This window comes from Hoplias malabaricus, chromosome 15, assembly GCF_029633855.1.
Source record: "Hoplias malabaricus isolate fHopMal1 chromosome 15, fHopMal1.hap1, whole genome shotgun sequence".
In the NCBI taxonomy this organism is placed as follows: domain Eukaryota; kingdom Metazoa; phylum Chordata; class Actinopteri; order Characiformes; family Erythrinidae; genus Hoplias; species Hoplias malabaricus.
This window is the reverse complement of record NC_089814.1, coordinates 34913813-34929962: the sequence shown is the minus strand read 5'-3', so window position 1 is coordinate 34929962 and position 16150 is coordinate 34913813. Positions and strand designations below refer to the sequence as shown.

General features: G+C 41.0%; 1 protein-coding gene across 1 annotated transcript in view; it reads right to left on the bottom strand.

Annotated features, from left to right (window-relative positions):
* s100z (S100 calcium binding protein Z) overlaps window positions 1-2311 on the bottom strand; it is a 6598-nt gene extending 4287 nt beyond the window's left edge. Inside the window, exons 1-2 of the mRNA XM_066646035.1 lie at window positions 2234-2311; window positions 1-111 (exon numbers count right to left, since the gene is read on the bottom strand). The exon at window positions 1-111 is cut by the window's left edge and continues 49 nt beyond it. Coding sequence (XP_066502132.1) covers window positions 1-92 — 92 coding nt within the window. The 5' untranslated portion in view covers window positions 93-111; window positions 2234-2311. The remainder of the gene's footprint in view (window positions 112-2233) is intronic.
* Window positions 2312-16150: the final 13839 nt, after the last annotated feature.

Here is a 16150-nt window from a genome sequence, read left to right as displayed (position 1 = left end):
TTGTTCAGTTTGTATTTGTCCCCTTCGTTGCCTGAATAGTTATGGAAGACTTGGATCAGGGCGTCCATGGCTCCTTCCAGCTGGCTGGGCATGATCACTGCACGAAGTCAACTACACACAGCCAGTAACAGTCAGTAATTAATCTACCCAACAACATTAAAACCCCACCTGAATTAAGATACAACAGCAATTCAAACACACACACAAACAAAACTTGCAATGTCAGTGCTGCTGTTAAGACTCATTTATGCTCAGTGTTAAATACAGAAACACACAAAGCCTTCTGTCCAAATTCTGTGTTCATTTCATCCATATTTGTGCATGTTCTCTGAAAGCTTATTGATACAAGCAGAACGTAGCAGTACCACTGGAAACCATGGGGGCAGTGTAGAGTTTATTTAAGAGTTTGAGAGAAACGCTGATCAAATCATTGAAAATAATTCTCCATCCACACCATCCACACATGACAAAATATTTAACGTCCTCTCAGACCCCCGCCATTTACACCGCCGCCTCTTTTCTGAAGTGAGTAACGTTATATGATTAGCTCCTCCCCCGTCGCCAGGTTTGTTGTTGTCTTTTTACAGACTTTTGACTCTGCACTGCCCTTAGCTTAGACTATTAAAGGTTATTTGTTTGAAATATGATGGATGACAGTGGCCATAGTGATTGTAGGCTCCTAATGCTGTTAGAGATTGTTATTGAGATGGTGTTAATATCTGAAAATCGAATATTGCTGCACTACGTAAGATTTGCTCCTAGGCTCTCCCTACAGTGGTAGGGTGTGGTTTACTTTTACGGCCCTGTCCTGAAATCAGGGTACCTTCCTATATACCCTCCTCCAAATGTTACATAGTGCAGTTTCAGAAGTGCTGAGCTTGGAGTAGCAACACTAGAATTGAGTAGAACTCTATTCTCCTCATTACCGTTCAGTGGAGCATCACAGTGATTTTGAAGCTGTAATTTTAAGGTAAATATACTACCTAATGTTGCCTTAAAGTTCCCGCACGTGGCTGTGTACGCGTGGCCTGACCTGTGGTGACTGCTGGGGGGCAGTCGACTGGCCAGGGGCACTAAAGGTTTGCTTAAAATAAACCGATGTGTAACAAAGCTATTAACTTAGAAGATGCTAGTCGAGATGTTTTGTGACAAATGAACAGGACAAGCCTCCAGCAGAGTTCAGCCGGACTCAGAGCCTCTGCAGCAATGTTAACCGTGTGAAAGCTTGTCTCTTTTCCAGCTGTGAAGTGTACAACCTCGTGTCCAAAAGTTTATAGACACCCCTGAACATGAGCGATCTCAGCTGCTTTAAGCCGTGTGTATAATCTCTATAAAACATGAAATGAACGGGATGCTCTGGAGAAGCTACACATGAGCCTAAGCTCACCATGACCAAAGCTAAGTGTGGGCTAGAGGTCTATAAGTACATCGTTCTTCTCCTTTTTTCTTTATTCTACCGTACTTTATTTTCCTTTCTCTGTCCTTGTCTTTTTGTTATTACTCAATTCGTTGTGGCATAATTAACATTGTTTTACATTTTCTCGACCTTTAAACAAACGGCAGTAAAAAGGCAGTAGCTCAATGTAAAACAAATTTAAATATCATTTAAAATGCACTACATTTAAATAATATCTTGTTGTAAATGGAATATGCGGTTAAACAACATTAATAACTGTAGACTGCAGCATTAGTCTTCTAATATGATTATTATACAGTTCTTCATCTTCGTTCAGGATCAAGCATAGATAATAAATTCACATGAATATATTTCTACAAACGTAAAAGAGAACCCCACCAATCTTTCAAAATGTGTCATAATTAACTAGCGGAGCTGTAACTACGAGTGTTTGACTGTAGAGATATTTGTGAATTAAGATTCATTTACAATAGTGGTGAATGGGACCAGACGTCTCCGTGTCTACAACACAGATACAAAGGTAGGGAGGGTCCCTATTCAGAGCCAACAGTGACCTCCAGCACACTGAGGAGCTTTATAGGGACTGATGATGATGATGATGATAGTCTCATAAAACTCTGCATGCATCTTCTCGCCAAGACATCAGCAGTAATAATTTTTATAGCTGTAAGAGTAGGACATCTAATACCATTCACCAAATAATCTGAAACAGAGCATTTCACACCAGACCTCCTTAAATAACTGTTTACCATTACATAGCTAAGATACTTTTAAAAGAGAGAGAGAGAGAGAGAGAGTGATAAAGAAAGCTCTTACCTGAGAGCTGGAGACAGGTGTGACTTTGTGTGTGTGTGTGTGTGAGAGTAAGAAGTGGATGTGTGTCTTCCGCCTCAAAGCCAGGAGAGTGTGCGAATTTGGGAAACAACTTGTTTATGAACTACACCTGAGACCGTGGCCCTCCTCCGTTGCCACGGCAACACGTGACCGGCCAGGTGTGGCTTCACAGCAGCAGTGTGATCATTTCCTGAGGCTCCGCCCACTACACACCTGCTCACCTGGAGTGCAAGGACTGCAATGTACTGCAAGAACTGACTCCACACACATACACAAAGATTTGTTCCCATGCATTATGGGGACATGCATTCTGTGGAGACTTACCTTAACAGTAAATATGAGAAGCCTGAGCCTGACCCTAAATGTAAAACTAAACCTAACACTCACTCTAACATTACCCTTTAAATTTAATTTAAAATTTAATTTAAACCCATTTAATTGCTGACTTGTGGAGACCACAAGATGGTTTCTGGGAGGAAGAGAGGTCCCCAGAATGTGCAAACAGAAGTAATCAAACATGATATATTCCTGGTACACACACACACACACACACACACACACACACACACACACCAATTTAGGACAGTTTGTATTTTCTTCCCCCTTCCTGAGGCAGTGGGATTATTTTCTCTAATTTCTTTAATTTCCTTAAAAGCGATGTCCTTTAAATGTTAAGTCTTGCCTGGAAATGAAGTCAATGTGTGAAACAGATGAAAACAGCATTAGTTTAAGATGATTTCACTTTACAGCATTAAAGTAATGCTTCTTTGGGTTTCATTACAATTTTTTCCACATAAAGCACAGGGTGTGCAGATTTCTTTTTGGGGGCTGACCTCTAGGGTCATTTTGTATTTGCATTTGTATCACAGATTCCATTCCTCACTGCCCTTATTTCATATTAACTACATGCTGCACTGCATTCTGTGTAATTACGGGTTCATAAATCTTAGGATGTAATTTGCGAGAGATTATAAAATTTAAAGGGCAATTCCACAGATTTTTGTTTAAGGTTTAAAGAAATTGATGGAGAGTGGGTTTTCTTTGTTTTTTTTGTAAAATAGACTGATGTGAATGGAACCAGATGTCAGAAGACTTTATTCATTCATTATCTGTAACCCTTATCCAGTTCAGGGTGGCGGTGGGTTTGGAGCCTACCCAGAATCATTGAGCACCAGTACTTCACAGGGCAAAACACAGTCATACATTCGCTCAAACACTCACACCTACGGACACTTTTTGAGTCGCCAACCCACCAGCCAATGTGTGTGTTTGGAGCGTGGGAGGAAACCGGAGCACCCGGAGGAAACCCACGCAGACACAGGAAGAACACACCACACTCCTCACAGTCACCCAGAGGAAACCCACAGAGACAAAGGGAGAACACACTACCCTCTTCACAGACAGTCACCCGGAGAAAACCCACACAGACACAGAGAGAACACACCACACTCCTCACATACAGTCACCCGGAGGAAACCCACGCAGACACAGAGAGAACACACCACACTCCTCACAGACAGTCACCCGGAGAAAACCCACACAGACACAGAGAGAACACACCACACTCCTCACAGACAGTCACCCGGAGGAAACCCACACAGACACAGAGAGAACACACCACACTCCTCACAGACAGTCACCCGGAGGAAACCCACACAGACACAGAGAGAACACAACACACTCCTCACAGACAGTCACCCGGAGGAAACCCACACAGACACAGAGAGAACACACCACCCTCTTCACAGACAGTCACCCAGAGGAAACCCACACAGACACAGAGAGAACACACCACACTCTTCACAGACAGTCACCCGGAGGAAACCCACACAGACACAGAGAGAACACACCACACTCCTCACAGACAGTCACCCGGAGGAAACCCACACAGACACAGAGAGAACACACCACACTCCTCACAGACAGTCACCCGGAGCGGGTCTGGGTCCCTGGAGCTGTGTGACTGGGACACTACCTGCTGTGCCACCGTGCTGCCCCAGAAGACTTTAATTGCTTTTAAAAATTAATCTCACATAATTTTATTCTTTTAAAATGAGCATTGGTTGCTGCCTCTGGTTCCTGAGACATATTCTCCAATATCGTCATCATCATCATCATCATCATCATCATTCCATACGAAGCTCTTGAAAGAGGTGGAGGTCACAGCTGATGGTGGAAAGAAAGTAAAATGCTGGGTTTGTGTTGTACATAAGGAGATGTCTGGTTCCATTCTCCCATTGACCACCACTGGAGAGAAATCTGATATATTAAAATAATAAATAACATTAAAATAAGACCCTCACCCCCAGCTCTTATTACACCCTGTGTGTTAGTGGAATATAAACTGTGACTTGCATTTGTAACAGTAGACCTGCTGCTAACACTTGGGAGATATTTTTACACAAGAGAAGACACACACTCACACACACACACACACACCTGGTGCACTTTATAACACATAAATCTTCAAATTAACACACACACACACACACAGTATTTACAGCACCCTAGTGCCTCTCTAAGAAAGTGTGACACACTCCTGGAGTAAACAATCAGACTCTTCTTTACGTCACGTCTCCGTTTTGTCCCCAAAAGAAAACCTTCAGCACTTTATCAACACACTGTGATTCAGATGAACACTTTATCTTACTCTTTATATTATGTCAAAGGGATTTACTCTATTATACATTATATTATATACATTAATTTAATTATATTCCGTTATACGTCATGATCAAATCACAGGGGAATCAACCCAACAGCCTCTGACATTTTTAATAACCAGGTCAGTTAAGTAGTGAGTCAGAACATATTTATTTAGTTTGTTATTTAGTGATTTAGTTAGTCAGGCATGTATGTAAATATGTTCCCTGCTTCCCTTCCTTTAGACAGTGCCACTTTTATTCAGCTTATTATATTACTCTTGTGATTCATTAATTATATGCTACTTTTATTATATATTTATTTTATATACGTTTACTGTGTCTTTTATCTCATTTCTAAGTGCTCTGCACATAAGGTTATTGTTATTGTACTATTTCATTTGATACTGAGATACCAAATTTAAATGGGAAAAATAAAAAACACAGCTGCCAAATCCCCTCAAGGCCTAATACAGTCACAGCTGCGTGGCATAAAATCCTAGTAACTCATTTTGTTTGGACATGATATCATTGAATATAGTTTTTATGGCTCCAGACATTTATTTAAAAGAGTGGGGAAATTTATGTAAGAGATTAGTGACGTTTCTGTAACTTTAGCTCAATTCTCAGTCATGCATTAAATCCTGAATAATGTATAAATATAAATTAATAAACATCAATGCTGTAATGTGGAATATGAACATGTTCACAGTGGGTAGTGTTGGAGCTCCTGATGAAGCTAAATTCCATTATTTATTCAGACATAAATGAAGATTAAGAGTTAAAATAATTCACTCGTATCGACAGATATCAGAACTTAGAAAACTAGTGTTTATATTAAACCTGGCCAGTTTCTAAGTGAATTAACAAGCTGTAAATGATCTTCAGAGGAAAAATACACATTTTATACACAAACTCTGAATATAAATAAGAATTAAGCTTGAAAAAAGTTAGGGCACGTTTTATAAAGGAATGTTTTTTGAATATTTATTTCTTTGATTTTAATTTATTCGACATTAAAGCATTTCAAAGAGTAATTTACATTTAACAGCACACTCTACAGTGTTTTAACTACACATTTTATACAGAAGGCCTCATGAACATATAATATACTATATATATATTTTTCTTATTGGTATTTATTGTCTATATTATCTTAGCTTTGTTACAATGCACTTGTATTAACTTATGAGGTGAGTAAAGGAAATAAATTTAAGAATGGACCCAGAGGAGGCTATTTTTACTGATGTTCTTTTACCTGAGGGACAATCAGAGGTGAGGCTCAGGTGTGTGTTCCTATCTCCCTCCCTCTCTCTCCCTCTCCTTCTCTCGCTCTTTCTCTCTCACCCACTCACTCACACACTCACTCACTCACGCCGCCTTTCTCTCACTACTGGAACCTGAAAATGTTTTCCGTTCTTTGGATGATGAAACATGTCCCGAGGGTCTGGCCTGCTGTTAAACGCTGGAAGTGAGAGATTGCAACAGACTTTCTCTTCATCCCAAGCTCTGTCTCTATCTCCATCTCTCACACACATGTACACTGCATGTCCAAATGTTTGTGGATGCCCCGTATAATGAGGGAATTTGGCTTTTTTAAGCTGTATCCATTGTGAAGGCCGTGTATAAATGTTGAAAAGCATGAATATGAAAGGAGACACTGTGAACCTGTTGTAGTGTTGGGTTACGATAACATATATAGCAGTTTGTAACAGTGTGGACAGTATCTCAAAATGAGGGAGGTATATACAGCGTGTGTGGTGTCAGATTTCTTTTCTGAACAATTAAGTACAAGGTCTAAAAGTCCATTCATGTGCATTTAAGAGAGCCACAGGGAGAGGGCCCTGTGGGAGCTCACTGAGTGCTGATGTCACACTCTGAAAATATGTGGAGAAAAACAAGCCCGCTTTATATCTAAATATGTGTGAAAGGAGCCTCGGTTTGCTGGAAAGTCATCTGCTCTGGTATGCTAAACTGCAAGTGCCTGTGCTTCTAAACCAGTCGTGGATGCGGGTCTTTCAAGGAGGGGAAGCTCAATTTCGGCCTACATCATAAAATGTTTCAGCAGAGCTAGGCTTAAACGGCCTTGGCCCATGTGAAGTGTGTCCGCCTGTGAGTGCTTTGTGACGGTGGAGGGGCTCAGCAGCACCCGCTGGACAGAAACTGCGATAGAAGTCAGAAAGAGTGATAGAAGTCAGTCTCCAAACACAAGCAGCTACAAAAAACCCACCAGAAATAGAAGCTCGATTTGTCGCTAGTCGTTTTTAACAAAGAAAATGCCACTAAGAGGATTAAGAAAATCTGGTTCAACTCAGAACAGAATGAAAATGTAATGCTCCCATGGATCTTTACACCAAAGGATCGCTGATTCGCTCATTTCACTGTCAATCAAAAAGGGATTCAGCCTCAGACAGATCATCCAATCATCATGCAGAAGCTGAGCGTCTGGGCCAGCCGAGGCCAGCCCACTGCCCCATAGACCCCCAGAGACGCTGAGCGTCCGATGGGCGTGACAAAGCCCAGCATTTATCCAATGACTCGTCTTGTTTCCCTGCACTTCGCTGCTTCGCTATTGAACTCTGTGGACACTGTTTAAAGCACTGTGAAGCTGCAGGAATGATTGAGAGGAAAGCTGCATCTTTACCAGTGATAAGAAGCCGTTGTAGTCGAGCGCGTTGTAGTGCATATTTATTCAATGACATGTACACACAACAGTATATATTTGATCACTTTTTGACATTTTAGGGGAAGCTGAGCTTCCCTTGCAGTCTTAGAGCAATCACCTCTGTTCTAAACAATCACCAGTCACTGAAATTTGCTCTTTTAGAAACTTGATTTTTATTGTTAGTACCTCTGTCAGTGTGCACTGTTGGGATGTGCTAAGTGGAACTGCACAGCACCGAAGACCCTTCACTCATGAGACTCACACAGCACAACAGTGCACTGACACCCCACCTCACCCCACGGTAATACCTTTTACTTTTGACAGTATAATCGTATGAAAAACTTGGATACTACTCATCCCTAACCTGGAGTCAAAGGTCACACTTCTTAATGACAAACTTGGGATTGAGGGATTGATCCAGAACTCATCATCCAACACAAGGACCTGTGTCTAATGCAATCCTCACAGAAATGTTTCCTTATTATAAAAAATATATATCTTCTTTACAGAAGAGATTACCAAGATTATGATAAACAAGATTTGGTATTTTTGGTCCTGGGCTCCCCTACATTTGCAGAGAATAATTCATGTTTACAGCACTGTCCAGAAATCAAGAGGGAGGGGAAAGGGGTTGTTTGTCCTACCCTTTCCCCATTACTTAATGCAGTTTCTGCAGTGCTGAGCCCAAAGTAGCACTGACAGAGTCTCTGTATTCCCTATTACAGCTCAGTGAAGCAGCACAATGATTTTGAGGCTGTAATCTTAAGGTACAATAGCACCTGGTGATATTTTAATGCTTAAATTACTTAAAGGGAAGTCCTTCCTCTCACTTTGTCACTACTAGCACAATAGCTAACATAATACTATTAGTTAGTGCTTTCCTCCAGGCATGTTGAATAGTCCATTGCAAACTAGTGGCGCGTCATGTGTTTGATAGCATTATATGATTAGAGGGAGTCACAGGCAATGGCTGGAATTGGTAGTGTTGAAATCCAGGAGAAAAGTGGGCAAATTAAACAGTCAAACACACAAAAACCCACATGTAAGCTAGCATTAGCTCTGTGGCTCAGTTTCACCAATTTTGGTTTTCATCTACAGCATAGTGTTTTCATTTTTCAATATTTTAATTCTTCTCCTGTTTAAAGCACTTTACAATATTTTAACAAATATAAAAGTAAGCTCTGGAGGAGTTTCAAAGCACTTATAATTGACCCAAAAGCAACCAGCAGAGTTTTCAGACATATTTGTCATCGAGCTGAATTTGTTCTCCTCTGAGGAACATAGATGGTGCATGTCTGACCCCTGGAGGCCACATCTGGAACTGTAGGTTCTCGAAGTGAAAGGTTAACCAAGAGGGAAATGTAATATGTTTTCTTCAAGTCTCAGAATCCAAATTGTAGGCACTGAACGCGTGAACAGGAAGTGCAAGAATGTGCAGGAGCATTACGTCTGTGCCCTCGGATGTTCTTGTTACCGGACGTTAATAACTACCTCTGCACTCTGTACTTTATATGTAACTATCACAGCATTACACAACAGTCTTGTCTCCAATACTTCACATATTTCACATTCTCTGCACTTGCATCGTCTCTATCTATTTTTACCATTATTTTGCACCTTTTTCCTTAGTATTATTATTATTATTGTTATATACGATACTGTGCAGAAGTCTTAAGCACCTAAGATAATAATATATATTTAAAGTAATGCCTTCTCAGTGCACGTGGTGCTTCTATAAATCTATATATTATAATATTATTAAACAAATAAAAAATATAAGATAATATTTTTTCTGTAAATATTAGATGTGAGTGAGTTTGAGGAACAATGTTTTGTTCAGTTTCTCATTGATTACATGAATTTGTTTAATCAACAGCACACAATTTTTATGTTTATTATCCATCCATCCATCCATTATCTGTAACCGCTTATCCAATTTAGGGTCGCGGGGGGTCCAGAGCCTACCTGGAATCATCGGGCGCAAGGCGGGAATACACCCTGGAGGGGACGCCAGTCCTTCACAGGGCTATGTTTATTATGAGATCTCTATTTTCTTTTGTTCAACTCTGTATCTTTTACTCTCTTTACCTTATAGGCTCTACCTTATGTTAATATCTTTTTCATGTAATAGAGTCATCATCAATGCATTCACTGCTATTCACACTGTGTTTGACTGTATGTGGAAAAGACTTGATTTGAAATTCTGACTTAAAATAAAGGGTGTTAGGCTCATTTATTTTTGGTTTTAATTGTTGTAACAAAACAGTTCACTTCTTCCAGGAGAATAGAGTTCAACACATCTTGTGCTGCCAACAGAGAACATCACCAAGGCCTCAGTTAAGAACCCCTAAAGAACTATATCACATGGTGTACGAAGAACATGTCAAAATTTACTTAACCACTACGTGACCCATCGTAACCCTTAGGTCCCAATGAACTAAATGACCTTGAGTTCAGAGAGTGGTCACTGATGGTGCAAAAATGCTGCAAGAGCCTTGAGAAGGACCACATTACCAATGCTGCTGTGGAAACACTGCAGTTCAGTTGGACAACACACACACACACAAACACAAAAGCAGTGTCTAAAATGTATCTGAATATTTTAGTGCAGCAGGTGTTGCAACCATACACTTCCCCTGTGTCTGACTTTTAAAAGTTAAGAGTTATTTTCTTAGTGTAAAGTAGCCTTCTATATTATTTTTTAATATTAACACATGGGACCCAAATCATGTCATAAAAAATGCTATAAAGGATTACATTGTAAGAATTGGGGGCAGCATGGTGATGCAGCAGGTTAGTGTCGCAGTCACACAGCTCCAGGAACCTGGGGGTTGTGGGTTTGAGTCCTGCTCTGGGTGTTGTGTTCTCCCTGTGTCCGCATGGGTTTCGTCCAGGTGCTCCAGTTTTCCTCATGGTGGATTGGTGACTCAAAAGTGTCCATAGGTGTGAGTGTGTGTGTCGCCCTGTGAAGGACTGGCGCCCCCTCCCGGGTGTATTCTCGCCTTGTGCTCAGTGATTCCGGGTAGGCTCCAGACCACCGTGACCCTGAACTAAATAAGCTCTTACAGACAATGAATGTAAGAATTGGCTCTTTTTCTTTCCCTACCTGCTGCTGAGTGTAATTCATGTTCACAGTACTGTCATGAAAGCAAGTCTCACACCCATCTCTCTCTCTCTTTCTCTCTCTCTCTCTCTCTCTCTCTCTCTCTCTCTCTCACACACACACACACACACACACACACACACACACATAAATAAGACCAATGATCTTTGTATTTGAGATAGCCAATGAAGAGAGAATTACAGTAATCTAAACGGGAGGAGATGAATGCTTGGACCAGGATTTCAGCATTCTTAAAAGTAAGCAGGTGACAAAGGCAATGGATTTTTGCACAGATGGAAAAATTATGTTTAGGTTAGGGCCTTAATATGAGGTTTGAAGGAAAGAGTGAAGTCAAGAAGTACACCTAAATTGGAGATGTTTTTACAGCCACACCATCCAGGTTAAGAGTCGAACCTTGTGGACTATAGAGTGGACTTTTTGAGTTGCAAAATGTTGGTGTGCATCCAGGGTTTTAGATCCTAAACACAGGAAATAAGGGCAGAGTGGAAATAATTTTGGTGCTCACATATATTTGAGTGTTGTCTGCATAACAATGGTAATTAAGACCATGGCTGTGGATGATCTGACCAAGTGGAAGTATGTAGAGGATGAATAGTATAGGGCCTAGGACTGAACCTTGGGGAACACCTTGTGTAACAGCACCAAGGGAAGATTTATGTTTAACAGAGCAACAAAATGAATTCTATTGGTGAAGTAAGAAATGAACCAGGATAACTGCTAACAGAACTATCAATAAGAGATGAAATGTATGCAGAACGGGCAGACTTTAAAGCAGCATTATAATTACTCATGTGGTCAGTGTATGCTATTAAGTGCACAGTAAGGCCAGTATTCTTGAAGCGGTGGTTATCAAAGCACAGAGTTCAGGAGTGAACCAAGAGGAGGAGCAACCAGCAGGAACCTGTCTGGTCTTTAAAACAGCCAATTGGTCTTGTATCTCAGAAACAGTGCCATTAAGGAGAGTCAGAACGTCATCAGGACAGGACAGCCGAGAAATATTGCAGAAGACTGAAGAAGGGCAGAAACGACTGAGGGTCGATAGCTTTGACATTACGGAAGGACACAGTAGATTTACTGCATTCGTGTGCAACCAAGATGTTAACAGATGCTTCAACAAGTTTGTGGTCAGAAACACCAACAATAGAGCCAGAGACAGAGGTAACAGATACACCAGAAAAACAAATTAAATCCAATGTATGGCCAGGTGAGTGTGTGGGAAAATCAACATGTTGTGTCAGGCTAAAGCAGTCCAACAGTGACTCAAATTCAGTTGTCAATGAACAGATAGCATCGACATGGATGTTAAAATCCCCAAGCATGATTAGAGCTGGACATACAGAACTGGCCATGGTGAGTAAATGGGTAGAGACTTAGCCAGGAGAGAAACAGCTACAGGTGAAAAGCAGAGGGAAGAGATCTTGCAGCAGAGGCAAGGGAGTGCGTGCATACAGCGCAAAGTAGTTCAGTGCATCAATGTAAACAAAACTTGCAAAACAGTGTTCAAAGAATCCACAAGAGAAGCGGCAGTAGTAGAAGCAACAGTTAAAAAATAAATCGATGGATAGATATAACTCTTGTATGGCCACTCTCTCTTACTCTTTTACATAATGTTCCTTTAAGTGGGTTGGTTAGAGCAGAGCAACTGGAACTTTAATCAGGCCAAAACGTCCAACTTTGGTTCAAGGCAGGAACACAGCCTGGAGGGGGCACCAGTCCTTCACAGGGTGACACACACTCACCTACCAATGTGTGTTTATGGACCATGGGAGGAAAATGGAGCACCCTGAGGACACCCACACAGACACAGGGAGAACACACCAAACTCCTCACAGACAGTCACCCGGAGGAAACCCACACAGACACAGAGAGAACACACCACACTCCTCACAGACAGTCACCCGGAGGAAACCCACACAGACACAGGGAGAACACACCACACTCCTCACAGACAGTCACCCGGAGGAAACTCACACAGACACAGGGAGAACACACCACACTCCTCACAGACAGTCACCCGGAGGAAACCCACACAGACACAGGGAGAACACACCAAACTCCTCACAGACAGTCACCCGGAGGAAACCCACACAGACACAGGGAGAACACACCACACTCCTTACAGACAGTCACCCGGAGGAAACCCACACAGACACAGGGAGAACACACCACACTCCTCACAGACAGTCACCCGGAGGAAACCCACACAGACACAGGGAGAACACACCACACTCCTCACAGACAGTCACCTGGAGGAAACCCACACAGACACAGGGAGAACACACCACACTCCTCACAGACAGTCACCCGGAGGAAACCCACACAGACACAGGGAGAACACACCAAACTCCTCACAGACCGGAGCAGGACTTGAACTGCCGGCCCCATGACTCTATGACTGTGACACTACCTGCTGTGCCAATGTGACGCCCGTAAATCACCCTGTGATTTTCTTAAATAAAATAGTATAATAGTATAATACTATTTGGAGTCATGATGCCTCAGAGGCATCCTCCGCTAGAAGCAAACAACAAAATTATGAGGAATATTATCAGAGTTAGCAGCTAAAAGAACACTATTTTGACTTTAGTGTTGGGAAAGAAAATGTGGTTAAAGAAAAGGGAAGCGACTCCTGGGGGGCCTCATTATGAGCTGCTGAGTCGAACTAGGTGCTTTAAAGTAGGGGAAATGTGTAACGATGGTCTGTGGCGACACTAGAGTTCAGTTACACACACATACACACACACACACAAACACACACACACATACACACATTTACATTTAAAGTAAACACGGTTATGTAGAGTTCCCAAAAGCTTACAGAGTTTTGTTAAAGAAGAGCTGATGAATACAGTGGTAAACACCAAACTGTCACATGTTTTTAGCATTAAATTAAATATGGGCAAGTATTTTAAAAAAAAAAAACAATAAACTTTCTCTTTTTCAACATTTGAAATTATATCTTTGTGCTATTTTCAATTAAATATAGGGTTTAAATGATTTGCACATTATTATGTTTCATTTTATTTACATTTTGCTCAGTGTATGGATACATACTTTTACAATGCTCACGTATTTCATCTAAGATCATCTAAGACATGGGTACAATCATAAGCCTCAGTTGGTGTTTGAAGACAGCGAGAGACTCTTAGCCACCACTTAAGTTCCAGGACAGAAAAAATCTGGATGCTAGTCTTCCGTGCATCTTGAAGAATGAAGCATGGTGGGTCAAGCCGAGCTCTACTTGAATCTCAAAGGGCTCTTGGCACAGATAAGGATTTGACATTTTATCCTTTGTAGTCACATAAATGCACGCAAATACACACACAAACACACACATAAATGAGTTTGGCAGCAGTGCTTTACACTGAGTCATCTTTTAATCTTGCTGTAATCCTGCTGTTAGTATAAATCGACAGTGATTCAGTGAAAGCAAATGATTTCCAGAGGAAAAGAAGCACAGAATAAATGTATAATTACGTTCTCAACCCCGTGCATTAAGCAAAATGTCAATCATTTTTACTGTAGTATTTCAAGTGTAACTGTGTGTACATGTACCTTTAAAAGGTACAGCAGTGGTGTTAAAGTTCAGTTGTGTTCCCTAAAGGTACACTACATTCTCTTCTCCAGAAAGAGAGGGTGATATTTGAAAGACTTCATTACAGAACATTGTGAAATAAAATAACATAATATAAGTCCTGGAGATGAAATGGGGCGTATGAAATCAACACAATATTCAATCTACAGTTTTAGAAGAATAAGGTACAATTATGTTCCCTAACAGAAGGCACTGGATATGTAACACCACAGTGGTCCTAACTGAAAAGTTAAAAAGTCCTAACTGATGTTGAAAACATAATTACATACTTTGTCACAGATTATATTGTGTTTGATAATTGTTAGTCCTTAAAGTCCCCACACTACACACTTTGCAAATACCCCATACTTTGTGTAAATACTCCACACTTTCACATTACTTACACCTGACAGATAGCTCCGCCCCTCCAAACTTTGAGTTTCTCACAAAAGGCTACATCACGAGAGCAGGCAGGAGCACCTAACACACTAGACGTAAGCAAACCCAGCTCGGCTCTGATTGGTTCAAGGCCTCACACTGAAGTGGCGTTTCACATCCGCAAGTCAGCATCCACCCACACCACAGGTCTCTGAGTCATAAATATTGAACATGTTTCATATTTACAATTCACAACCTAAGCCCCGACTGCACTGGGAGAAGATCGAAGGGGTAAAGACTGGATTCTGGAATTCACAGGATCATCTGGGAGACCTTTCGCGATTGTCTTGATGAGGACATTGGCACAGATTGGCACAGATTCTAAAGTAGTGTGGTAGTGAGTCTGAGTCGGGTCGTGAGTCTTGAGTTAAATGGGTATGACTTTGAGTCCAATCCTGTCCCTCTGTTCTCCGAGTCATATCTAAACTTTCTGAGAGGAGTCCTAGTCATGTGTCTATCCTTTGGTCAGATCCTAATCCTTTGGGGTGCTCTGCTTTGAGGTTTTAGATTGGATTAGACATTTGGGCCTCAATTTGTTGCCTCTCACTTCAAAACCAAATTCTCTAAGGAGATCTCACTGTGAAAGACTAATTCAGGATGTGTTCAAATGCATCACATGTGTAAACTGACGTCCTACAGGAGTTGCTGCTGGGTAGGTCCTGTTCTCGGAGCTGGATGGATCCACTGTGATCCTGGGTTGGGGGGGGGGGGCAAACCTGTGGGGAGAAAAGAGAATAAATTAAAGCTAGATTATTAATATTTACTGGTAATGAAAGGACAGATGGCAATATAAATAATTATGTGATGATCCCAGAATTATCCCTCAATTTATGTGAAACAAATCTATAGAATTTAATAACTGAAAAAAAATTTATTCGCCATATAATCAAAGATCAAAGATGTGGAAACAGAAAGATAACTGATAGCTGTGATAACTCTTCATAAAATAAGCTGGAAGTACCATCAATAATATGTTATAGTAAAAACAAAAATGTCTAAAACCATTGTACTATACGGTTTGAAACTAACGACCTACTGAATAAGAGCTCACTGTATTTACTCTATTGATATTTCATATTTTCATAAGTAGACTACTGTGTGGGGAAACAACTACAAAAAAGCACAAATAACTGCTACAGAGTAAAGATATATTCCCGTCTTTAATTATTTATTCATCCATTCATTCATTCATTCTCTGTAACCCTTATCCAGTTCAGGGTCGCGGTGGGTCCAGAGTCTACCTGGAATCATTGGGCGCAAGGCGGGAACACACCCTGGAGGGGGCGCCAGTCCTTCACAGGGCCATCTTTAATTAAATTTAATAAAATTTAGGTTATGATAGATAGGAGTGACAAACTAAAGCTTCAGCCTGCATATTTTCAGGCAATATTTGTTGTTTGTTTATCATGCCTAGTAATTTAAGGCCTCATTATTTATTTATTTTCTTTTGGTCTTT